The sequence below is a fragment of the Corvus moneduloides genome, chromosome Z (assembly GCF_009650955.1).
Source record: "Corvus moneduloides isolate bCorMon1 chromosome Z, bCorMon1.pri, whole genome shotgun sequence".
Classification (NCBI taxonomy): domain Eukaryota; kingdom Metazoa; phylum Chordata; class Aves; order Passeriformes; family Corvidae; genus Corvus; species Corvus moneduloides.
Genome location: NC_045511.1, coordinates 58,140,635 through 58,165,374, shown reverse-complemented (window position 1 = coordinate 58,165,374; position 24,740 = coordinate 58,140,635). Strand labels below are relative to the sequence as shown.

At 38.9% G+C, this 24,740-nt stretch overlaps 2 protein-coding genes across 6 annotated transcripts in view; one reads left to right on the top strand and one right to left on the bottom strand.

Annotated features, from left to right (window-relative positions):
- The window catches only part of DENND4C (DENN domain containing 4C), a 73,576-nt gene extending 58,842 nt beyond the window's left edge, over positions 1–14,734 (top strand). For all 5 annotated transcript variants that reach the window (XM_032095935.1, XM_032095934.1, XM_032095933.1 and 2 more), the window contains 8 exons: positions 300–475; positions 1,824–2,006; positions 3,524–3,713; positions 4,692–4,937; positions 6,289–6,406; positions 8,027–8,180; positions 9,269–9,333; positions 10,020–14,734. In XM_032095935.1, the coding sequence (XP_031951826.1) occupies positions 300–475; positions 1,824–2,006; positions 3,524–3,713; positions 4,692–4,937; positions 6,289–6,406; positions 8,027–8,180; positions 9,269–9,333; positions 10,020–10,156 (1,269 nt within the window). In that variant the 3' untranslated portion in view covers positions 10,157–14,734. The remainder of the gene's footprint in view (positions 1–299; positions 476–1,823; positions 2,007–3,523; positions 3,714–4,691; positions 4,938–6,288; positions 6,407–8,026; positions 8,181–9,268; positions 9,334–10,019) is intronic.
- Positions 14,735–19,891: 5,157 nt separating this feature from the next.
- On the bottom strand, positions 19,892–24,718 carry RPS6 (ribosomal protein S6). The gene is made up of 6 exons (XM_032095930.1): positions 24,612–24,718; positions 23,723–23,854; positions 22,629–22,839; positions 22,116–22,262; positions 20,835–20,992; positions 19,892–20,063 (listed from the first exon to the last, which is right to left on the bottom strand). Exons 1-6 carry the CDS (start codon positions 24,615–24,617, stop codon positions 19,968–19,970), a joined length of 750 nt encoding a protein of 249 aa, XP_031951821.1. The 5' UTR covers positions 24,618–24,718; the 3' UTR covers positions 19,892–19,967.
- Positions 24,719–24,740: the final 22 nt, after the last annotated feature.

Genomic DNA, 24,740 nt, shown 5'->3' with positions numbered 1-24,740 from the left:
TTATACAATTCAAAACAATTTGTGTATTTATAAGTTTTCATAGAAGCAAAAAATTGCAAATGCTAAATTGGTAGCCTTTTAGGGTAATGCTTCTTCCATGTCAAAAATAAATTACTGATGTATTTATTTCATAGGTAAAAGTTAATGTGGACGAGATAATTCTGAGTATGGTGAGAAAGAAGTGGTGAACTCACTTCTCCCCATTGGTCTTCTGATACATGTTAAACTTCTATGGGTACTAAGACTATAAAAAACAATTGTAAAAGAATCCTGATAATATTAGTTCTCTGCTGTTCTAGGTCTTGATGTCAAGCTGCTCGCAATGTAGAGCTTGTGATGCTTTGGTTTATGATGAAGAAATTATGGCTGGGTGGACAGCAGACGATTCAAACTTGAACACTACATGCCCTTTCTGTAAAAGTACCTTCCTACCTTTCCTTAATGTTGAATTTAAAGACCTTCGTGGCTCTGCAAGGTCAGTGCATTTTATAGATACTCTGTTTCTGCCTTCGTACCTGTGCATAGTTTTATTTATTCACAAGAGGATCTTAGATATTGTAGCAATTGGAAAAAACCTGGACCATGTTCTAAGTTGACGGAATTGCTTTATTAAGCACACAGCAGTATTTATATGTTTTTTTGGTGCACAAGTTTAGGATCAAACTATGCAGCTGGTGATTAGGAAACTAACCAATCACACGAATAAATGTCAAAGCAGATGTTTCTTGCTCTTCTATCTCGGACACTCTCACACAACCCACACAGTTGTGTTCTGGGCCGCTTAACTGAAGCATTCTTACATAGGTATTTATGGCTGAGGATGATCTTTTGCTATGTACTTTCTCATGGGAAAAAGGTGCTTGTTAAGGTCAACAGGAGCAGCCTCTTCTACAGATATCTCTCCCCATCTAGATGTGCGGAAGAATGTCACTGCCTATTTGATGGTTGTGATTGTATTGAAGGAAATTATAGGTCATGTAAACTATTGAGTTGCATTGTAAAAACAGCCAAAACCTGAAGAACCGGTTGCCTTTTTATCACTTTTTTGTTTCCTATTTTCTATGTAAGCATAACTGTACAGAATGTGCAAGTCTGTTTTCATTTTGTTTCAATGTTAAAACAAAGCCTATGGACCTTAAACTGTATAAAAGCATATGAAGAGGTTTTTAAATCTGTCAGCAAAGAATTTTTCCCAGATCATATTTGCTAGCAGCTTTTAGTTCCAGATGCTCCACCTTATTGTTTCTCCAGTTTAAGCTTCTCTACTTACTGTTTTTAACCTCTTTTAGCTTCACTGTAGAAAATGGAAATTAATTTTAAGTTCCAGTTCTCACTGTAGTGGTTATTGCTGTGAAACAGAGATTCCACTAGTGTTCTCTAATGCAGAAATTTAACATCTGTATTAACTGTAGAGTGTGTACTTAAGAGACTTAGTAAAGCAAGACCCATTTGTGTTGTCCTGTGCTTATAGTGGTGTATGATTGTGCAGTCTGTAATGTCACATTACAATAGCAACCATTTTCAGTGATGTGTCAGCTATTAATATGCTGTTGCTGATTTGGAACCATGACAAACTAAGGTTGCTTGTAATGATTTTTGTCCAGTGTAGGATGTCTTTTTGCAGATCGAATCTTGTTATGTGTTAATTTACTCTGCCTGTGTAAGTTGCAGGGGTGAGAGTAGGATGGAGTTTGTCCTGTTGTCAAGCTTTTTAATGTTGTCTCCTTTTTTTGCTACTTCTGAAAATTAAATGTAGAAAATAATAATTTTATGACTCTGTATCTTTACCTTTGTATTTTTCTCCCTCCCATTCATGTAACTAGCTTTTTCCTGAAGCAAAGTACCTCAGGAGATAGTTTACAGAGTGGTACTCTACCATTAACCACAGATCCCCTGGAGCAGAAACTGTTGACCAGTCCAGCTGTTGATGACTTGATCAGTTTTTCAGATCACCTGCAGTCCAGCCACACCATAGCTGAAGAAACCAGCTCTGCAGCTGAGCAGGGGTAGGTAAAACAGGATTGTTAGTTCTGTCAGAAATGCATCGGTACTTCCACACTTAAAAGGGTAAGGCTGGCTTTTATACCAAATGTGGTGAAGTACAGTTGTAACTTGAGGATCATCTCTTTCCTCTCACTCTTTTTGCATGTTTTAAGCACGCTTTTATCAGTTTGAAGTAAACTCATTCCACAAGTGAGTAGGTTCTAGAGATACAGCTATAGAAATAAAACTTCATGTCCATCCACTATGAATCAATCAGTAAAACCTCTATTCAGTGTGGTTAAAACCCCATCACCTTTTAAACTCGCACAGAAATTCAAGCATTGCTTCTCCTTTCCTTGTATGTATGATTTAAAAAGAAGGACACTGCATTATGGGAAAAAATTAAGTCCATTTGCTGGAACACTTTGAGAGAAAGTCGTGGGAGCACTCAAGACTTGTGCTGAGCTTGTGTTCTATGACAAACAAAATCTGTGTAAAACTCAGAAAAACAATACCACTTTTGAAATAGTTTGAGGGAAAAAAAGCATTAGGAGGAAGGTGTCATCTTGGACAAGGGAAGAATTGAAATAATGCTGCTATGAATTGTGACCTTTTTGCTGGGATTGCTTACATTTTGTTGTAATTGTTTGGGGTTTTTTAAATCATTATTCCATTTGAAGTTCTGGAGTATTAGTGCCTGAGAGTAATGAGCTAATGTCTGTGTCAGACAACTAGAGCTTTAATCAATGCAATAGTAGTTAGTCTTAATACACTAAAAATTAAAGGTGGTGTTGCTTATGTTAACATCTTAATTTTTATGACAATGTATTTTTAACTAAAGTAAAATTTAGGAATGAAAGTCACCTGTAAATAATCTCTTCTCTCTCTGCAGATTATATGGAAGCAGACACTTTCTGTTTCATTTTGTTCTTCTGTATTCTAGTTGAAGTTGTGGTTTCATCCATTATAATTGTAAGGAGCACAGAATGAATATTCCCAGATCTGCAAATGGCTTGGTTGTGTGCGTTAAATCTGACAAGCCTGAGTTTACTTAAGTTAGCTTTCTGGATGAGTTTGACAGAATTTTCTTCTTATTATTTTGGCATGCAATTTTTAAATTGTTTTCTGTTATACTGTTGTTCTGTTCATGACACTTAGAAAATAAAGGGAAGAGGAAGTAAAGATGAGCATAGTGAAAGGAAGATAATCTTCATAGATTGGCAAAACTGTAGATTGCTGTTTTTCTAAGCAAGGTAAAGCTGTACCAGAGCAGTGGTATCTGTACAGAACTACAGTGCTTTCAGATTCATATCTGAAGTTACACCCAGCTGCTTTTCTGGGAGGATATTTATACTGGTCTGAGAGGCATTTTGTTCTGTATTCCCTAAACAATGGAGCTAACTAGGAAAATACCATTTCTTATTAATAGAGAAAATTGGTTTGGAATCTTTACTTGGCAGCCTTTCTCTGCTTCCTTCCTGTTGCCATAGAAATGCTGAATAGTTTCATATCAGCACATTTTCTTCTAAAATTCACACAGTGATGTGGCAGAAGAGCAGACTATAGATCCCACAACCATGGAGACACGTGCCAATAGTCCACCAAAAAGGGGAGTGTCCTTGACTCGGAGCCACAGTGTTGGAGGTCCACTGCAAAACATTGATCTTTCCCAGAGACCGTCTCATGGCATTTCAACAGTTAGTCTTCCAAATAGTTTGCAGGAAGCTGTGGTAAGTCTAGAAGTTGCATATTCAGTTGAGAGAAAAATATTGAAGACTTAATTAATGAACTTAATAATATTCTACTACTAGCTTTCTTGTCCATTTGGGGAATATGAATGGCCAAGCATATTTTCACCTTCTTATAACTGAAAAAATCTTAGTTCAGTTTATCTAAAATTGCTTTTACAGTACTTTGTGTGAACAGATCTGCTTGATTTGAAATATTCTCTCTAAGAGAATGAAGCTAGTCTTTGTCTTTCTAAAACTGGAAGTTCAATAGTAAAACAACTCCTACACCAGACTAAACACAATAGTGCAACATGTTGCAAGAATGAAAGTTTGTTCAATTTCTGTGCTCTTCCTTACACTCCTCCTGTATGTCCTGTTAGTCTTACCTGTTGAGTGGACGGGAAAAGGTAAGAGGCAGTATTGAGCCTCTTACCTTATTTGTGAAAATAAGTGTTTCTCCTCTCTTGGTGCTTGTTATTTTCCAGAAGCTGCCTTAACATGCGAACTTATGATTCAGTTCCACAGCTGATATAATTACTGACATTTCTCTTCAATTTCCATTGCTGCAGGCTTGGTACTGGCTACCAGCTTAGATAGCTTGAAACTGTACAATCAGGAACAAGTTCTAACAAATTAGCATTTTTTTCTTGTTCGTATAATAGAGAAAGGCTAGGTGATTGATCTTTAAAATTAAGAAATCCCTAATGGTCAAAACTGCCAATGCTGTTAAAGTTATTGTGTGTTCAGTAGTACCAGAGGCTTCTTCCAAACATCAAAAGAAACTCTGCAGTGAAGGTTTCCAGGGCAAGTAATCTTGAAGAGTACTTCTGGAAGAAAAATCTTCTTTGTTTTAGTAAAAAACAAAAACAAACAGAAAAAACCCCCACACCAAGCAAACAACCAAAAACCAACCAAACAAAAAACCCAAACAAACAAAGAAAACCAAAAAACCAAAACCTTTTTTTTGTGCATTTTTAGGATCCTTTAATAAAACGACCTAACCCTGCCCCTGTATCTGTACCCTATTTGAGCCCTTTGGTACTGCATAAGGAGCTTGAATCACTGTTGGAGAATGAGGGAGAGCAAGTAATCCATACATCCAAATTTATCAATCAACACCCCATAATCTTCTGGAACCTAGTCTGGTATTTCCAACGGTTGGATCTGCCTAGCAACTTACCTGGACTCATTCTGACATCTGAGCACTGCAATGATGGCGTGCAGGTAAGTGGCTTCCTCGTGTTAGAACGGCGGTATTACCGTGAGTTAAGCTGGAGAGCTTGGTTCAAAAATACTGGGTAAGTAATTCCTGAATAGCTGAATATAAGTTACTGGGTTTTTATAATACAAGTAGGTAGGTTTGTTTTCCACAAGGATTCGTGAAGGGAGATGTGTGAAAACAATCTTCAAATTCTGGTCAAGATGGTCTCTTTTAAAAAGCCAGAGAGTAAGATTCATTGATGAATAGGAAGAAAGGAAAGAGGATGTGTCTGCAAAGAACTCAAAATCTGTAATATACTGCAATACACACAGAGTGAGTTACATACTTGAGTTTATAATCTTTAAAGTTAATGGACAGTATTTTTTGTTCTCTTGCAATAATAGGTTTTGCTATTCAAACTCCACTTTGTTTCAGTACTACATGACTAGACCAAAAGAATGTAGAACAGATCTATTTTTTGAGTACTTTGCGTTTCTAATTTAAAGGAGTAGATTGAAAACGATATGATTTTTATGTGTAGGTACAAACACAAAATTAAATATGTATTTGTACCTGATGCATGCAAAAAAAGAGGTGTTCTTTTCCTATCTAATTATACGCGCTTCAACTTCAAAATTCTTTCCCTCAATTTTCAAAGAAACACCCACCTAGAACTGAGAAAAATTTTGCAAGAAATGTACTTGAAGACAATACTAATAAAATCTATAGCATCCTGGAAAACCACAATGCTGTAAGAGGGAAAACAACAGGATGGGACATAAGACCATGTAATTACTATTTAAATAGGCACACTAAGTGGTAAATTTTTCTTGCCTGGTAATTCTTGCTGTATTAGTGATTCCAGGGGCACTTAATTTTATAAAATAATTACATAACTGTTGCTTTGACTTCCATATATTTTTTATGGAAATAAATAGTATTTGCATACATATGAAGATTCTTTGTGCTTTTTGGGAAGGCCGACATATAGACATGCATACCAAAATGTTCGTCAGGTCAGAAAATACTGCGGTATGGTATGATAAGTAGTACAAGTCAAATACAGTATTTGGGGCACAAAAAATATTTCCAGGTATATACTTATAAATATTTTCTTCAGATGCCTGTAGAAAATTAAATGGTCTTCATACATTGGGATAGATTAAAAAAGGTAATTAAATGTTGCAGTACTTGTGACTGCTCTGGTTGAGTGCAGGTTACTGTAAAAGATATCATCTGTTCCTCTTTGTTAGATTCAAGTTAAATAGAGTAAACCTTCTTTGTCTGCAAAATTAGTAAAAGAACATGGTTTTTAAATAATGTAACACTGTACTGGTGTTTTTAAAACTTTTTCTCTTTCCTCATGTGTTTTAGCTTCCTTTGACATCTCTTGCTCAAGATAGCAAGCTAGTATACATCCATCTTCTATGGGACAATATCAACCTCCACCAAGAGCCAGGGGAGCCCCTGTATATATCTTGGAGAAATCTCAGTAAGTGAAACAAATGCTACAGAAAGCAGAGGGAGCAGAGACTATGGAAAGAAACTGTTGTTTTATAGTGGCTGATGTGCACACAGCCCATCAATTTGCAGTATTTTTTAGTGTGTGAAGTATCTGCAATCCCTTAAGTACTTCACATAGTTCACATAGTTAGTTGTGAAAATAAGTTTAATCTGTTCATCATATGTCATACAGTTTCAGGGGGGAGGAATTGCTGATTGCTCTACATGTGGTGCTAAATAAGCCTCACTTGTTTTGAATGTTTTGCTGCATGATCTGGTAATAGCTCTGCAGGCATGTACAAGAAGGCTGTATTACAAAAAGGTATCTTGTACTTCTGTAAATGAACAAAATATCACAAGTCCCATTAATAGGTACATTTGGCACCTCTCTTGACTGTCACAAAGTAAGACCAAAGAAAGCCTTGTCTAGCATAAAAACAGGCAGACTGGTTATAAGAACTTAAGGATTTCCTTACTTCTGATCATCAAAAAATCTTTGTTGACCTAAACTTCTAAGTCCCTGTTTTAACTTTTAAAAACTGCTAAAAACTGTGTAGTGTGCTAATTTTGGTTCTAAGTAATTAAAAAGGGTTTGTTGAAAAATGTCCTAAAAATAACAACACTGATCAGAAAAGTACATTCAAGCGCACCAAACAATATGGTATTTCCCTCAGATTCTACAAAGCATATTGATGTAACCATAATAGATGAAAAGCATCCCCAAATCATCTAGCCATGGATGAAGATGCATAAATATATATATTTGTGTAACAAAGGAGCAAAAGGCCTGTTTTAGATGTGGAGGAAAAATAGCTTTTTAGACAGGCCATATAGCAGTGTCAGAAGATATTTTGAAAACAAGAAATTACATTTGTAAAGCATCATGTATGTCAATTTTATGAAAATGTCATGTTGGTGTGGTGAAGATTACTAGGCTTGGTCTGCAATTCATTTACACACCATGTACTCACTGCCTAGTCTGTAAACTAACTTCTTTTCCAGTACATGGACTTACTATTCCCTCATGAGTCACTGTTTTCCAGAAAATACTAGTTTGGTGTTATTCTGAATGTGGCATTTGAAGTAACAAATCACGATGGTAAATGTCTTGATCATTTTCTTTCTTGTTTGATTCAGCTATGCATTATCTATTTCAATATGTATCCCAAAGTTACCAGTTAATTGTAGGTGGCTTTTAAGATGGGCTTTGATAAGAAAAGTTTCTTTGCTAAGAAAAGTGGCACTTCTATTTTATTTCTTTTCCCTTGTTTAACAATAATCTTCTTGCAGTGAACCTAATTTTTAAGTACAGCAATGAATCTGAGCTAACCAACCATCACAGGCAATCTGATGCTGGGTACTCTTCAGTCTCCTGTGTTTCTGCCATGTGCGACCTCTTGCACATGGATACTTGATGCATCCTGTCACTTTTGGGTGAAGTTACTTCTGAGTGAAGACTATATGCAGACAAAGTCCTTCCATTTTAACAAATTTCTGTAGATTGAGTAGAGGTTGTCTATGTGTATCTCACTTTTGGAAATACTTCTGCTTATTAAAGTGGAAAAAAAATCTTTACTGCTTTAATAGTCTGTATGGTTGTACTTCCCAGATTCTTCTGAAAAGAAACCCTCCACACTGGCAGAAGATCAGCAGGCAACAAACACTTTGTTAGAGAACATCAAACTAAGTATTCAACACAATGATGTTATTAAGCCGATCAACCTCCTCCTACAGAAAGTTAAGCCAGATATGAAACGACAGAGGTAAAGGGATAATCTCTTCTTAGTTTCTCCCCACTAAAAATTAAATAAGATCAGACTGTGTACATTTCATAGTGATAATATCATAAGGACCTCTGGGGAAGATTCAGTTTCATTTGTGCCCACCAAAAACCACGTGTATTTCTTTATGCCTATGTTTACGAAGAGATGCACTCTGTATGCAGATGCATGGTGCATCCAGATCAAATGGATGAATGATTCTTTAATGAAAATGGACATTTTACAGTCAGTAAGAAAAATGCAGGTATCAATTACACAGATTTTGACGGTACTCCAGGTCTAGAAAATTGACAAATAAAAATGTACAGCATCCTGTTGCAGTGTGTGGAATATTCTCCCTAGTTATATCTTTTGAAATTCCAGCAGCCTGGAGTATCGGCTATGAAAAGTGGATGCAGCATGATCCACAAAGAGAGGGAGATATGTAAATAATTCCTGTAATGGTACATTTTGTAATCTGCACTGCAATTCAAGGAAGGCTTTGTACAAAAGCACAGGCTCTGAAGTAAATTACAGCAGATGTGCTTGACATTTATCATGCTAAGTCATCTTTGTTTCTGTATTTTGTAGTTACTAAAAAGAAACAGAAACTGATTTGCCTAGAGGACCATCTTTATGACTTCCACAAGGGGAAAAAAAGAATATCTGATTATTTAGTGATACCTATTTTTGAGATAGATCATGACATTCTGAAACAAGAAACAAAAAGTATGGGTGACCTAAAAGAAACCCACACAGTGCTTCATGGTCAGGCAGGAACAAATTAATAATAAATAAAAAAGTGGTGGTTAATTTAATATTTCTTGTTTGCTTGGCATTTTGATGGCAGAGGAATTTTTCATAGAAAATGTAACTACTAGGATCTAGCAATAATACTTCTTTCTGCATTAAGTAAAAGTATTCAGGCATTAGAAAACCTTAAGCTGGTTGTCATGTAGATTGGTCACTGTCTTCACAAGCAAGGTTAACAAAACAGCTGCAGAAACTACATAATGGAAGTCTTCAATATTGACTTTGTAAACAGGATAGTTGGTGCTTTCATTAACTCACCCTTCAAAATATTCCCCTAGGAGTTTTTACAGGGAAATTCTTTTCCTGTCTCTGGTGTCTCTTGGAAGAGAAAACATTGACATTGGTAAGTAAAAAATACTGTGAAATGTATAGTCCCTGTGGATATTTTACATGAAAGCTAGTGTATAAAACTGACTTTTCATCCATGAGTTTCTAAGATTCAGTTGTGTTTTAGTGAGAAGTAGTGGGCTGTCAGTCTTTAGGTGTTGGTTTTATGTAAATATAATTCATATGGAACAAATAACGCTGACTTTGTTTGAAAACAGTAATGAGTTAGTTTAAACAAAGGGTATTGAAGAGCTTGAAGTTTTAATTCCTCATGTCTGAAAGCTTGTTTCCAGTCTTGTCCATCTTTCTCCGACCCACATATTAGATCTATGTCATCTAAACACCTGATTTCCCCCCCCTCTCCTGATGTGTTCTATCCTGTCTTCTATTTGGTGCTATGCAGTCGAAGTGAGTCCCTTGTGGGGGAACGTGATAGCCAAAATACATTGGGAACAGGCAAACGGAACTGTGAAAGAAGCAATGGGCAGGCACTGTGATGTGTTGTGGTGCCACACCATCTTATGGAGATGCTTTTCAGGTCCTCTGAGAGGGTGCATTTAAAAAAAAAAAAAAAAATCAGCATCTAGTGAGTGAAGATAATTTTGTTACTATATAAAAATCACCAAAAGCATTTTATAGGACTAGTATAGTGTGTTGTACAGTGTTTGCAAAATAACCTCAACTGTGCTTTTTCTATTTCAGAGGTCTTTGATAGTGAATACAGACTTGCACTTAAAAAACTACCAGAGGAAGTTCTTGAAAAGATGCAGAAAATAGATGCTCCACCAAGCAGCAGGGTTGAGTGTTGCAGGAAGTGCTTTGGAGCACCTTTAATATAAAAACAAGAAAGACGCACACTAAACTTTTGAGAGACAAAAGCAGAGGTGAACAAACCAGGAGCATGGTGATATATACACTTTTGAATCCCAAAAGGTGTTAATTGAGCAATTTGTCAAACCAGTTTCATTGAGCTGCAACATATATTCTTCTCTTTTATCTCATAGGCACATTGTAAAGTATGTCAAAATGTTTTAAAATTATGAGTATGTTTCAGTGGTTGGTCTGCTTTCTCCCCATATATATTTTTTAATTTCCTCAAATTTTTCCTCCACAATATCAAGTTGTTCAAAAAGGTGATGACTAAACAGCGGTCTATAATTGGTGACTTTCTTAAGGGCCACCAATATTTGTGTATTTTAATGAAGTACTTTTCCAGTACTCAGATTCTTCATTGCTTCTTTAAAATCACCTTTACCTAGAGGGGGATCCTTTTATTCGTGTGTGGTGTGGTTGTATGAATGCAAATATTTCAAACCTTGGATTGGAAGCTGCAATGCAGTTGCTTTCGTCAGATCACAGTACCTAAAATTGGTACCCTTCTCCTTACTCTTGTCCCAATCAGTATTCTGAATTACCTTTGCTGACCTTTTCACAATGTGTGTCTATTGCTGTGAGAAAACAGAAACTTACACTCAACTTTCCTGTGTTCTCTATCTGATAAACTATAAGATCCTGTAAACGTACTGGCTGCTTCCTCCAAAGAAGGATAGGCTTCTACACAAAGCAGCTCAGAGGTGGATGGCTTTCTAAAAATTAGGTAGGAAGCTCAAATGGTATTAGAATACATACAAGGATTGTCAACAGATACTGCCTGAAAAAAAATTATGCTTTATACTATTTGCATGTGTGCTTAAGAAGTGTCTTCCTTGAATTCTTTATCACCCTCTCCCTTGGTTTCATACTAGCCTGTGGGTTAATTGTTTTGCACTGATAGTCCAGATTCAATATTTCAGTTAAAATGTATTTATAAATGTGGTCTTCAAGGTGTATATTAGCAGAAATGGAGTGCTTATGTGTATGATCTGAAAAGATGTATCCATCTTTTGGATTGTGTCTAGTAGATAAGACTCTTCCTCACCTCACATATTTAATTGACTACAGTAGTCATAGTCTTGGCAAGGAGAGCCTGGATACTGGTCAACAGTTTAAAAGTTTCTGTTACTTGAAAAATATTATAAGATTTATTCCAGGCTGAAAGCTAGTGGTGTGGCTTTTACAATGGAATAATTTGTAGAGAAAAAAAGATATCTGTAGCATGTAAAAGGAGCATAGATTAAAATATTAATTGCATCTGGGTATGAATGTGTTTGCTTGATACTACTTTTAAAAACTTTCATTCTTCAAAATTATGAGGGATGAAGATCTGTCTGGAACAATTTTTACATTAAACAATAAAACAGATTTTTTTTATGAGGTGAAAACAAGGGAGTGGCACTATTTGTGACAAAATATATTTGCATCATAGACTGATGCCTTATATTTTGTCTAAAAGTGCTGATCCTAAGTTAATATGGGGATATTACCTAGACAGATTCTCTCCTGATAGAACTATTGTGCTTTCTCAACAACTAAAAGTGAGAAAGCACAAACTTTTTTTTTTATTATTCTTTGGGTTTATGCATAGTTGCTTGCTGATACCTGACCTACATAACAATTAAAAAACAGTTCTTGATTCTTCATCTTTTCCCCTCTTCTCCAGTTACACAATTGGCATGATTCTGTCCGTCTAAAGTTAAAGTCTATCTAAAGCATTGATCCAAACAACTTACTATTTCTACAAATCAAAGTCAGCAATTTTTTCCATGTAACTCTATACATTCTTTTCCAACAGACAGCTACACAAAGACCATATTTGAGTGTTAAATGGACAAACCATGTGATTATGTGATGCAACTTGCAAGGAATCAAGTTTTAGTTATCCTTAAATTCTCCCAGCTCATTAAATTGCAAGGAAAATCTGTCTAGTGAGTGCTGTTTTAGATATGTGAAATCCAAACAGTTTTAAAACATAGTAAAATAATATTATTATGAACTAGTTTCCATAAACACATAATCTTCCTTTCCAAACAACTTCCTCATATGTTGCTGAAAATACAGATTAATCAGGTAGTAGTGTTGTAAAGAAGGCAAAGCAGATTGTGTCACAATTCTAGTGTTTAATGTTAAACCTTTCCCAGGTATATACACTAGACAAATAAAACCCAACAAAACTAAAGCCAGAGGAGAAAAGGACGGCTGCAGAATTGAACTTGCTTTGATTTACTCTTGCATATTGGCATTTTTGTACACTACAAATTAACTGCTGTTCCTGGTGTAGGCACCTGGATTTCAGAGTGGTAGAGGTCCTGCATGTAGCTGCTTGAAATCTTTTATCTGCATATTGGAATTGATTCTTTAATATAGAATAAAAAAAGGAAGACTTTATCCTTTTTATAGAAAGTTTTTAATGCTTAGGTTTTAGTAGCTAACTAATCAGTTGGTTCTTGAATGTAATCCATAACTCAGATGAAAAGGGAGATCTCTGAAAACAATTCGTTTTTATCTCAGAAGATCCTTTTTTATGGGGAAAAAAGCGTAAGAGTTTAACAAAATCTGGCCAAAAATAAGCAGGGAAAATTTTCAAAAGTTTGTTTTGAGTACATTGCAACCACTTTTGTTCTTCTGAAAATTAGGCACTAAAGGCACATTTCTGCAATTTAGTTGACAGGATGAACTTCTTGGGCTATATGGGGATGACTTAGTTACCTACAAATGCTTCTGACTTGTTTGACGCCCAACTCCTAGGAATCCAAATTTATCTGAATCCATAATAGATTACTGATCTGGGCAAAGTGTTGTGAAGGAGGTATGTGGATAAAGCTTGATTTTGGTTCTGTTGCTCTGTCAGTATAAACAGAAGAAGTAGCATTTTGCTCACTTGTGAAACTCTTGCCTCCACATACTCTTTCTAGTATTTCAACAGCCAGTGTTCAGAAGGAGATGGTTCTTCTGTGTATATTTTGTAATTCCCGTGTACAACCTGAAGGAAACATTTGCAGATCAGCATTAACTTCAAAACATGCAATGTGTGCACAAAGTGAGGGCGTAAAGCAACCTGATAACAGATGTAGATGCAAACAATGAATTTCAGGAATGCCCAACTTAGAAAGTTTGTATTGGAAGAACAATTATCAAAGAGAAGCTTCCTTGAATTGTTTCTAAGATACTGTCTTGCACCTTTCACCCAGCTATAAATCAGTTACATACACAGCTTGAGTGCTCATATGAAAATAGCTGGGTTTTTTGTGGAATTAAACCAACAAATGAGGTCTTAAACGTTTAAAAACAGGATTCTTAAGTTACAAAGCTTTTCTTTATGAATTATATTCTGGCACACCACCAAAATCTGACAACTTTGAAAACCCTTTAGGCCTAGGAGACTGATGTGGCTACAGTGTTGGCACAGTAATTGGTACCAGATTTTACATGTTACTAGAAGCATCTGTATGTTACTTACAATCACATCCTGTCTTCACATTTTATATAACTCAAATTTAGACAATACAGTGGTAATAGAAAGTATTTTATTTAGTATATGTGTTTCAAAGTAAATTAATTTTGCAAGTAACTTAGTTTGTTCCTGGTGGAATTTCACATTGGTTAAGCTCAAGCTACATTGCACTTGTGAATGAGTAATATTATTCTATTTTAACTGTGAATTAATGGCTTTTTGTATTGCTGCAGCTAAAAGATTATACCTTTCATTGAGTTTACTGCTTTCCTTGAATAACTGCAACATAGGGGATATTTTCAAAATGTATATTAAATTAGATCATAGAAATTATATTTTTAAAACAAATTGTTAAAATGTAAGGAACTGAAGAATCCACTCAGTAGGTTTCTCTTTTTAAAATTCTTAATTCAACCATTATTTTAATGCAGATAATTTCTATTTCATTAATGGTAAGCAGGTAATTTTATTCAGATAATTGTACATTTAAACAAAAGGGTTCTTTTTTTCTTTCAGCTAATAAAAATCTTAAAATGCATTCTGTATATCAGCTTTTCACTATGGATCTTTTTAAAAATTAACACCCTTGTAACTTTTAAGTGTTGAAACTGAATGGTTGAATTGGACTCTATTCTGTACTCTCCTGTGCTGTATATTGTGATGCATACATGAGAGAATCGGATGGCGTTTTTATTTGTTCTTTCAGTCTGCATCAACCAATGGTGCAAATAAAAGGGATTGTTTGCTGTTGTTTAGAAGCACATTAAACTCCTGTTAGGAGCTTAAAATAAACTGTATTGTAAGGAGGATGAAATTATGTGGTATGAATAAATTATGAATCTATTAAGTGAGCTGGGAAGCTTAATGCAATAAGATTTGCACTGGTTTAGAGACTGTTTTGAACTGTTGAAAAATGGCATCCATTTACTGTGCTTTGATTAACAATTGTTTCTCTGTAATATTTTGTACATTTGACAAAAATTTGAGTTTAAAAGGACACTCTATATTCTGAATTCTGTATAGATATTCTAGACTAAGAAACAATTTTTAACGTTGTTCCCAAAATAAAATATATATGCATCCTGTGTAAAAATGTCCATTGTTCAGCTTTTCGCCACTGGAATTTACATGACTGACAGAATTTAATCTTAAGTGCAAATTCAGCCTATAGTTGGGCAAAAGACTTTTGACTGCCTTTTTGGGTAATTATTTCACAGTATCTCGGTGGCTTCTGAATGGTGGGAAAGAGCAGAGGCAGGGCGAGAGGGAAGTAAAAGATGGGATTCACTTGTGGAGATGTGGCTTCTAGACAGGATGGTTCTGTGGCACCTTCAGCAAGCCTGGGCATCAGCAGAGGTAAGAACAGCTGAGAAACAGGCCGATTGGGACAGAATCCATGAAGCTCTTGTTTATGGGAAAGGCACAGCCCCAGGCTTCCTGAGGGCAGCTGGTGCTCTCTGCAGCATAGTTGTGGCTTTACTTGGGAGAACACCTTCCAGAAGTTCTGGTTTCTCAAAGGTTTCATAATGGGGACACAGAAAGATGCTTTCACTTGGTGCATCCTAACTTGCAAAAATACTGCTGGACCTCTTGTCTCGTAACATACTTGCAGGTTTACATGTAGTTTCCAGGGGGTTTTTTGAGTTGGTTTTTTGTTGTTGTTTGGTTGGGGTTTTTGGGGTTCTTTTGGTTTTTTTTAATGGGGCAGGGATAGGAGTGAGGGTTAGATGAAATTTAAGTAGTAGAAATTGCCAGTGCCTCAGGCCTTCACCTTCACAACTGAGTATCTTTCAAACCCCCTCGTGTGCGGCAGTCAGTTCATTAATCTGACAGTAACAATAATATCAGACCCTAAAGACCTTTCTCACTGATGAGAATGATGTGCCTAGCACAGATTGGTATATTGTGGAGAAGATTCATAATAAACCTGTATTTCCAGACCTATTTTTAGATAGGGAGCTGAGGAACAATTAGTGTTTTGGACTTGAATGTCTTGTAAGCATCACACTGACTTTCTTGTTTTCCTCTGACTGCTTTTGTCACTGCTGTCTTTTCAATAATGCTGCTTGCTAAGAATGTTACCCTGTCTTTGCATTTCCTACCCTTCATGTGGCCTGTTGAGGGAGGAGACAGAAAGAGGGAGAATGCTGTGCAAGAGCAAAAACTTCCATTTGAGGAACCACCAAAGAAGCATGAACATGGTATTTGGGTTTGAAGTTATAGAGAGGAGGGAACTGCCACTTCCTGTACCAGAATCTCATAGGAAATTTGAGGGACTGTGATGGTAAAGAAAATAGCAGAAGGTGCTTGCTTAATGAAGCTCTGATCCTTCATGTGTTCAGAGCAACCTTGAGGGGTAGTTCCCTACTAATTAGTGGTAGTTACTCCCCATCGCTGTAGACACAAACTTCTACTATCTAGAAAGAAAAGTAAAGGAAGGGCCAACTGACTTACCAAGCTGGAGAACTGATGGGGTCCACAAGCAATCTGAAAAGTCCTGCCTCCATGTAGGAGTAATCATATGTGCCAGTGCAGGGTGAAGAGCAGCTAAGCAGGAAAGACATCATGTTCCCAGTGGGGCCCAACCTGACCCTGAGAGAGCAGAGTGCCCTCACAGCAGTGCAAACCAACAGTATCTGGAGGTGAGCTAGGCTGTGCATTGCCAACACGTGGATGGTGATCTTTATCTCCATGCTGGTGAGACATGTCTGGGTCCTATGTCCAAGTCTCAGCCAACTAGGACAAGAGACACTTCAACATCCTCAAATGACTTCAGCTAAGGGCCACAATGGTGATGAAGGGCTTGGAGCACCTGTCACACAAGTGGAAGGCTAAAAAAGCTGGCACAGTTCAGGCTGGAGAAAGCTTAGGGGCATGTGTCTCTATACCTGATGGGGTAGGTGGGAAGTAGAGAAGACAGAGACAGACTTAGCTCAGTGGTGCCAAAAGAGGCAATGGGCAAAAACTTAAAATACTGAAGTGGATTTTCCTGTAGTTCAACTGTGAGGTTGTTGAAACACTGGCACATGTTGCCTGGGAGTTTGTGAAATCTGTCCTTTAAAAAATGTTCAGACTTGACCAGTCACTGCCCTGCTTCAGCAGGTGTTTGCATTAGTTTTCTAGGGTTGCCTGGAGGAGACTCAGTGGTTCTATGGAGATGAGTGGCAGACAAAAACTGCTGGGAGTAACAGAGGCTCACTTCACCTAGCTATGAGAGTAATTCAGAGGGATGTTCTGACATTTTTGTTTAGGTTTCCTCAACATGCTTTCATTTGGCATTTTTTCCTCATTTGTTTTCTGTGCCACACTATCTAAATTCAGACCTGCCAGTTAAAAGTGATTATATGTCAATGCTATGTGTATTCTGTTTCCTTTGGTTGTGAAGAGATGAATTGCAACCTGCCATGTTCTGACCAGGGTCTGTTACTTGCCTTGAAGCTTAAGGTGTCTCTGAGTTTGCAGCCAAGCCTCAGACTTGCAGAAAAACTGTCCTTAAAGAGTAGAAACCCTGCTGAAACATTCAAGGAAAAGCTGCTGTTCCCAGATAGCACTTGGCATTGTGTTTAGTATCACAGGTTTTGAACTGCTGTTAAGGTGTTAAGGGACTTCTGCAGCTGCTGGCTTTGTGGTTTTATTGCAGTTCCTACTGCAGTAAAACTGGAAGTGCACAGGGGCAGAGAGAACCTGCTCCTACTTCATTAGTCTCTTTCAAGTTGGGGATTTGAGTCATCCATGACCTAAAGCCATGGTGAAAGCAGGTGACTGGGAAAACGCTATGAATTTATTAAAGACAAATCGTGCTAGGCTAAATTGGTAACTGCTACAGAAAAATAGCATGTCAAGAGAGAGTATTGCTTAGCTGGACCTTGGCAAAGCAGATGCTATCTCCCACAGCCTCCTCCTAGACAAATGTCAAATACAGACTGGATGGGCAGTCTGTGAGATGGGCAGGAATCATCTCACAGGTGATCGGTGTGTTTTACTGAGGCTGGCAGCCTGTCACAAGTGGGGCTCCCTGGGCCCCATGTTGTAACATCTCCATGAATGATCTGGATGATGGGATCAAAAGCACCCTCCCCATGTTTGCTGTGTCACTGAACTGGGTGTTGAGGTGGACACATTGCCAGGGAGAGCCACCTTTCAGAGACACAAACAGGCTGGACCAGATGATCTTTCAAGGTCCCTTCAAGCTAGGACTGTTCTTTGAGTCTGCCAAGTCATGATATGCCTGATTTGCACTTGAAAGCCTAAGACTGCAGAAGGAAGCAGCAGATGAGCCACAAAGGCAGCTCCAGGAAGCAAGTGAAGGAAAAGAGTGCAGAAAGGATTTTTTAAACACTGGTCATTTCTTCATTAGGTCATGTATTTCCTGGCTCTGACAAGGCCACACATCCCCAAAGCTTGACAAAAATAACCAGCACCCCACTGAATTTTTTCACACACTGGGTATGAGTTGCACTGCTTCAGAAGAAGACTTACTAGCAGCCTATACAGCAGGAATAAGCCATACAGAATGGCCTACACGACTTAGTAGTGGTGTAGAATGTTCAGAACCTTCCTGTTCTTGTCCAGGACAACCACCTCAGTGCTTGGTCACCCTGACCAGAGTAAGAACTGTGTACATTTTACTAGGATAAAGAGGCTAGACAGTGTTATTTCCCTTCTGCAGATTGTACAATTCTCAGCATTGTGAATTTATTGAGTGCTACTTGCATACTTACCTACATTTTCTCCATATTAATTTTTGCAGAGACTAATGTGGATTAAAAAGGGGTCTTTTTTTTATTTAGTGAAGCTCAGGTTTAACAGGGCCTATGGATCTTCACTATTAAACTGTAGGCAATGACCATGGCCTCCATAAAAAAAAAATACACTGTAAAATGGTACCCTCTTAGAATTTTATTGGACTAGCCAGCATTATTTAATTCATGCGTAACCACCATTACTAACCCTCTAAACCTTTTCAGATTAGTTAGTTAATTTGTCATTCAAAACCAGCCTCAGTTAAGCTGTGAAAGATAGAGCTCGGGTAACTGCTTTGGCCAAGTCTCTTGGTCCAAGGTTCCACTGCACGCAAGTGCTTCATGGCAAATTCTGTCCTTGTCAGATGGGTATCCCATCGTCCTAATACAAACCTAAGTTTAAGGACAGCAGGTTTGATCCTTCTGTCCCCATAATGTATTCCCAGCAGGTCTTGTCTTCTGCAACTTTTTTTTTCAGTCCCAGTTTTTCATCTGAAGCATTATAAAATGCCTTCTAGCTAGGTGGGGCCCCAAACTTAGAAGAGTCTTGCCACACAAGGAAGAATAAAAACCTTCCCAACTTCTAAGGTTGTGATGAAGCTTAATGTACTAGAAATAGAAGCACCTATCTCAACAAAAATAAAGTGGATCCCAATTACTATTTTAAGAACTAAGACAATTTATTTGGCTCCAGACCATTCTAACATCCAACACATCTATTTTTAACTTGGAGGTGAATTCCCGTTACCCTTACCCAGTACAGACTGAATACATTAAGGCAGATCTGTAATTTTTAATCCTCAATTCAAATTTTCTAGTCAAATCTTTTAAAAGCTGCCTTATTCGTGGCCCAGTACCAATTTCAAGAGCAGAACACTGCAATACCTACAGAATCACAAGTATCTCACATTTGCAGTAACCCATACGGATCATAAAGAGCAACACCAGGGCTCCTCACAGGACTACCTGCCACTAAAACGTTTGACTAAGTATCATCCAGACATTCCCTGAACGCTGGCAGACTTGGGTCTGCAGTCACTTCCCTGTGGAGTCTGTTCCAATGAGTGTCTGAACTGCACTTAATTCTGCCAAGAATCAGCTGAAGGTTAAGTTTTACCAATGTTATACTCAGTATCAAAAGTGAGTGACACAATCTTCTCATATGTAAACACTATCCTGTACTTTGGATTTAAAAAAACCCCATCAAAATACCCACAAATTAACCACTCAACACTACTAAGTGGGTTACATTCTGCCCACTGCACTGCAGAACCATTGCAGAGAATTTTGATGCTGCAGGTAAACCCTGCTTGTAGCAACATCCACACACGTGCACAAGTTCATAATAAAATGGAACTTCTCAATAAAGACACAGTACTACAAGTTCTCAAAATAGAACTGCATCAAGATCAAGGTTTGTGGCTCCAGTTTGGTCTACATGATGCACCTAGTCTGAACTGTTTAAGAGATTGGCAGTAACAAACATGAACTACAAAGTCTCATACTGGAAGTTCACCACAAAAGGAGTTTATTGGTAATTAAATGTACAATGTCTTTTTAGTATCATGTACAACATCTTTACTTCTGACTTGATTCAGACTTGGATGTGGAAGCTCTCAAAGAAGAAAGCCGGCGTCTCTTGGCAATCTGCTCCTGGCGTTTCTCCTTGGCTTCCTGAAAGGCATGGAGTATGGAGATGTTACATATCATCATCATATCATCAAACAGAACCAACTAGAGAAAATGCAACTTGAAGGAATAGATTCTGTAAGTCAAAAAAGCAAAATTATTTCCCTTCTTCAGAAGAATTCTGCAAGTATCCAAACCAACAGACCTGTGTCTTTGCCTGGTATGCACCCAAAACTTTAGTTAAGGAAGTGATGTGGAGTTCACAACACAACAAAGGTGCATCTCTCTCAGTTTTTATCTGGAAGCAATGAAACTCAGGAGGCACTGTGCCAAATATTCCAACTGTACCTGCTTACAGTACTGCTTCAGCAGTCACTGCAGTTTTAGGAGCAAGGGCAAACACATGCAAACAAATACCTTCTTGCCAACTTATCCTTTATCAAGATCAACTGCTGAATCCTATTTCTCTGCACAATCACTCAAATGCTTGGGCATCTTGAGTTAAAACAGAATTGATTTGAACTAAAATTGCTACAGCAAAAAATATCCTCAGAGGCTGTAACTGTTAGTTTCCTTGAAAAAAAGCTGTCAAATTAGTGGGCCTGGTTAATTTCTATTGCTCTAGGACTGGCAGAAACAGATAGAAATATTTAAAAAACCTCAACTGACCAGCTATGTTTATACTCACATTTAGGCGCTTATATTCAAAATGAGCTAGTACAGAGCAGCTGTAAGCATACAGTCCTGTTAACCAAATCCCTTGATTCTGGGAGATGAGCTATTTGCCATACAGCTGAGTTGAAACAGCAAATGTACCTTCATCCTCTTGGCCAACAGCTTCGCGTACTCTGCGGCTTCCTCCTTGTTCTTCTGAGTGCGCTGCTTCTTCAGGGCAATACGCCTGCGCTTATGCTGCAGCACTCGAGGAGTCACCAGTCTCTGGATCTTGGGAGCCTTCGTTCTGGGTTTCTTACCTAAAAATCACTACATATCAGCAGAAGTGGCAGAGTACCTTCTGAAGAAGCCACAGGCCTCATCTAGCAAACTCCAGAGTGTTTCATTTACTATTAGCATTATTTAGTGTACCATATATTACAGAAACTACAGAGAGTTCAACATCCTTATAGATTTTGCAGGAAAAATGATCAATTATCACCAGATACAGCATTAACAATACATGGTCTTAATGCTCATGATTTGTTATTAGAAATTAAGTGTAAATTTCTAACATCTTAACAGGCCTGTCTCTTGTAACTCCCCCTAGACCTAAATTTTCAGTAAGGGTATTCATTATCTACCTTTCAGAATGAGCCATTGTTTCCAGCATTAAAAAGCCATCTACAATTTTACTTAGGTTTGACATTGTTTATCCCAAAAAACAGATCTACAGCCCACTATGAGCAAACAAAACACACTACCACACACACCTGTAAAATGAAATTTTAGTAAGCAATCCTGACAGACTTTAGCAGTCACACAGAACAGCCTGATGTCCAGCAGGATCATACTCTTTAATGGACAAAACCATTCCCCCTATGTGTTTTTCTCCCCAACAAACTTCCACAGTACCAAAGTCTTATCATATTATTCTAAAAATCCACCTTTTTTTCCCCCCGATCAAAAGCAAAAAAACCCCCAAAATTACACCTTACACTGCAGGAAACTGGTATTAAGCCAAGCAGTACCCTTCCAATACAAGCGCATTTCAGACTGCCATAAGCAAGGGGAAAAAATCTTAGCATCTTCTCTCTACACTGCCTTTTCCCCCATACCATAAAAAAGTTTTAACAACATTCCACCTTGTATTTAACCCTGCAGCAACTACTTTTGGGTTATTCTTAGAAACTAGTAAAAATTACTCCAGATTTTATCAAACATTTAAGAACAAACTGTGACAAAACAGGGCAGAGAGGGGCGAAGGAAACGAGGCAACGAAGAAACTTTATTTTTTTCTACAAGTTACAGCTGACAAAGCTTAAAATAAAATGAGTGTCAGCTCCTGGATGTACTATTAATCGTGGTGTATTCCCTGCAGTAGGATGAACACCTCGGCAGTAATTACAAGAACCTGAAGAGCTGTACTATTGGAGTTCTTACCCTCTTTGTTCAGAGGCTTCCTCACAACGTACTGACGAACATCGTCCTCCTTGGAGAGGTTGAACAGCTTCCGGATCCTGCTGGCCCTCTTGGGACCAAGACGACGGGGCACAGTTGTGTCAGTCAGCCCAGGAATGTCCTTTTCACCTTTGGGAATGCAAGTTTAAACATGCCATTTACTACATCTACTGAGCACCAGCTTCAGCAGCCAAACACTGAGCTTAAAATATCTAAGAATTCAAGGTAAGGCTATGTAATCTTTGGTATTCACTTGTCAGTAGCACCACCCCAGCTACCCTTGGCTGCTTTAACATGATCAGATTGCTGGCAGCAACAAGAAGTGTTTTAGTGATCAGTTCTAGCAGTACAAGACTGCTGTGCTCAGAGGGACCTTTAAGACACATTCTGAAACTGGGACTGCCATTTCCATTCCATGCAACTTACCAACCACTGCAAGCAGGCTCCTTCCAGGTGCCTACTTCTACCTATTGCTTGTTTCATCCAGACTCTTACCCTTCTTCACTATGACTAAGTTCAGGACACTCAAGTTTGCATCAACAATGCAGCCGCGCACAGACTTGCGCTTTCTCTCGCCGGTTCTTCTGGGGCGATAGCAGGAGTGGCCCTTGCTGAGGAGAAGGCGGACACGTCCGTGAGTCAGGACACCCTGCTTCATGGGGAAGCCTTGCTTGTCGTTGCCACCGCTTATCCGAACGACATATCCCTAGGAAAGGAGAAATGTTTCTGAGTTACTTGTGTCGTTATTACCTCAAAAAGCAGCAGATACCACAACACACTGCTCGGAACAACAGAGCACTGTGTCCATGATTCTGCAAGAGTCTCTGTTATGGCTAGCGCGAACAACTTTAACCAACACCTTTGGAACAATCTGGCCATTTATTTAAGAAACCTGAAAAATACCTCTGTATACCATAATTTACATTTAGTGTGATTCACATCCCTTTGAATTTTTATTGGGAAGTAATACAGTGCAAAATCTTGCACCATTATTGACTAGTTTTTCTGAAATTGTAAGCCTAATTAAGCCTGTTTACTTGACGAACTGGAAATGTGCACAGAACACAGGAGTGTCTAGAGTAGTACATAGGTAAAAAGGAAAAATACAGGTTTTATCATCTTCCCTGTGAAGATGGCAGCAGAAAAGATCATGTTCCTCAAATTCAGCTGCACTGTCCATATTAACACTAACTATTCCAAGCCCATCCACTATGCCAAACATATTTCTCCCCCTGTATTATCAGCAGTTTAAACACAACAAAGTCAATTTTGAACACACTGGAAGTTTTACACTGCAAATTTAACTTGGGCTGAATACCAAGAGACAGCACTGACATGAAAAGCAATAAGCCACTGCAAAAGGGAGCAAGAAACTAAGCAGAAGGCTTTAAAAACCAAAAATCTCCCATTCAGATAAAGTACCAAAACAGGCTAGCCTAATCAGTAAGTTCAGTACATACATAGCAAGAGAAACTTTCAATGTGACTGCCACCATGCAAGCATTACAGCATGAGAAGTGCATACTGGAGACATTTTGCATTTTACGCTCCTCAAATACAACTCTGACAACATTCTTCCGTACTTCCTACCTTCCACTCCTCACCAAGGGAATCAGCCAGCACCTCCGTGGCCATTCGCTTCTCATAAAACGTCCTTAGCTTACGCTCATCGTCCACTTCAATGAGCTTTTGGCAGCCAGTAGCCGGGAAAGAGATGTTGAGCTAGCGAAGAAAAATGCAAACAAGAAAACAGATCTCGTTGAAACTTCTGAGGAAACACTGTAACAAAAAATCAGTACTTACCTGATGGGTTGAGCTTAGCATTTCAAAGCTGAAATTCTCCAACTGCTTACACAAATGCTCACCAGCAAAGCCTGTCGTTACACTACACTTGGGAGAGCCAAGGCACGGACGCCTATGTTCGGCAACACTAGGCTCTACAACTCGTTCAGTCGCACAGAAAACTGACTTTATCGCAGCCAGAGACCGATCAGACTGCGACCAGCAAAAATCTGTGTGATCCTCTTCCTGCAAACCCCTCACAGCACACGCCGCGTGAGAGAGACGCTCAAGTCACTGCAGAAACAGCATCTGCCGTGGGGGATCGCTTGTACTTCCTTGGGGCCGCCGCAGAGCGCAGCGCTGCACGGGCGCCTCCCGCCACTGCCTCAGAACAGCGCACACGGCGCCTCCCTGCCGGGCCCTACTGTCGGCTGCACAGGCCTCTCACTCGCAAAAACCTTCCCGAGCGGCCCACCCGGAAGCCCGGCAGTCCTCCACCCTACGGCAGCACAGTCCCGCCCGAGGGAGCGGGGCCCGCCAACAATCCACTCCCATCCGCCCCGCAGGTGCGCTCCAGCCCCGCCGCCAGGGACCATCGGCCACCAGTGGCGGCTCTGCGGGCAGCGCCGGGGCCATTTACGGCGGGGGAGCTCCAGCCCCCCACCCCCGAGCGCGGCTCAGCCCGGCGCGGCCATACCTTCATCCTGCTCACGTCTCGGCGCCGCGGGAAAAGGCCGCGCTTCCGCCCGCACTTCTTACATACACCCAGCAATTCTCGCGAGAGCAGCACCGCCCGCGCCCCGCGTGACCGCGGCTGCCCAATGGC

What these genes read in the sequence shown, in the direction of transcription:
- RPS6 (XM_032095930.1), bottom strand. An exon ending in GAAGCCTCTGAACAAAGAGG is followed by an intron (nt 20,993 to 22,115) that starts GTAAGAACTCCA and finishes AGTGATTTTTAG; the next exon opens with GTAAGAAACCCAGAACGAAG. An exon ending in TGTTGGCCAAGAGGATGAAG is followed by an intron (nt 20,064 to 20,834) that starts GTACATTTGCTG and finishes CATGCCTTTCAG; the next exon opens with GAAGCCAAGGAGAAACGCCA.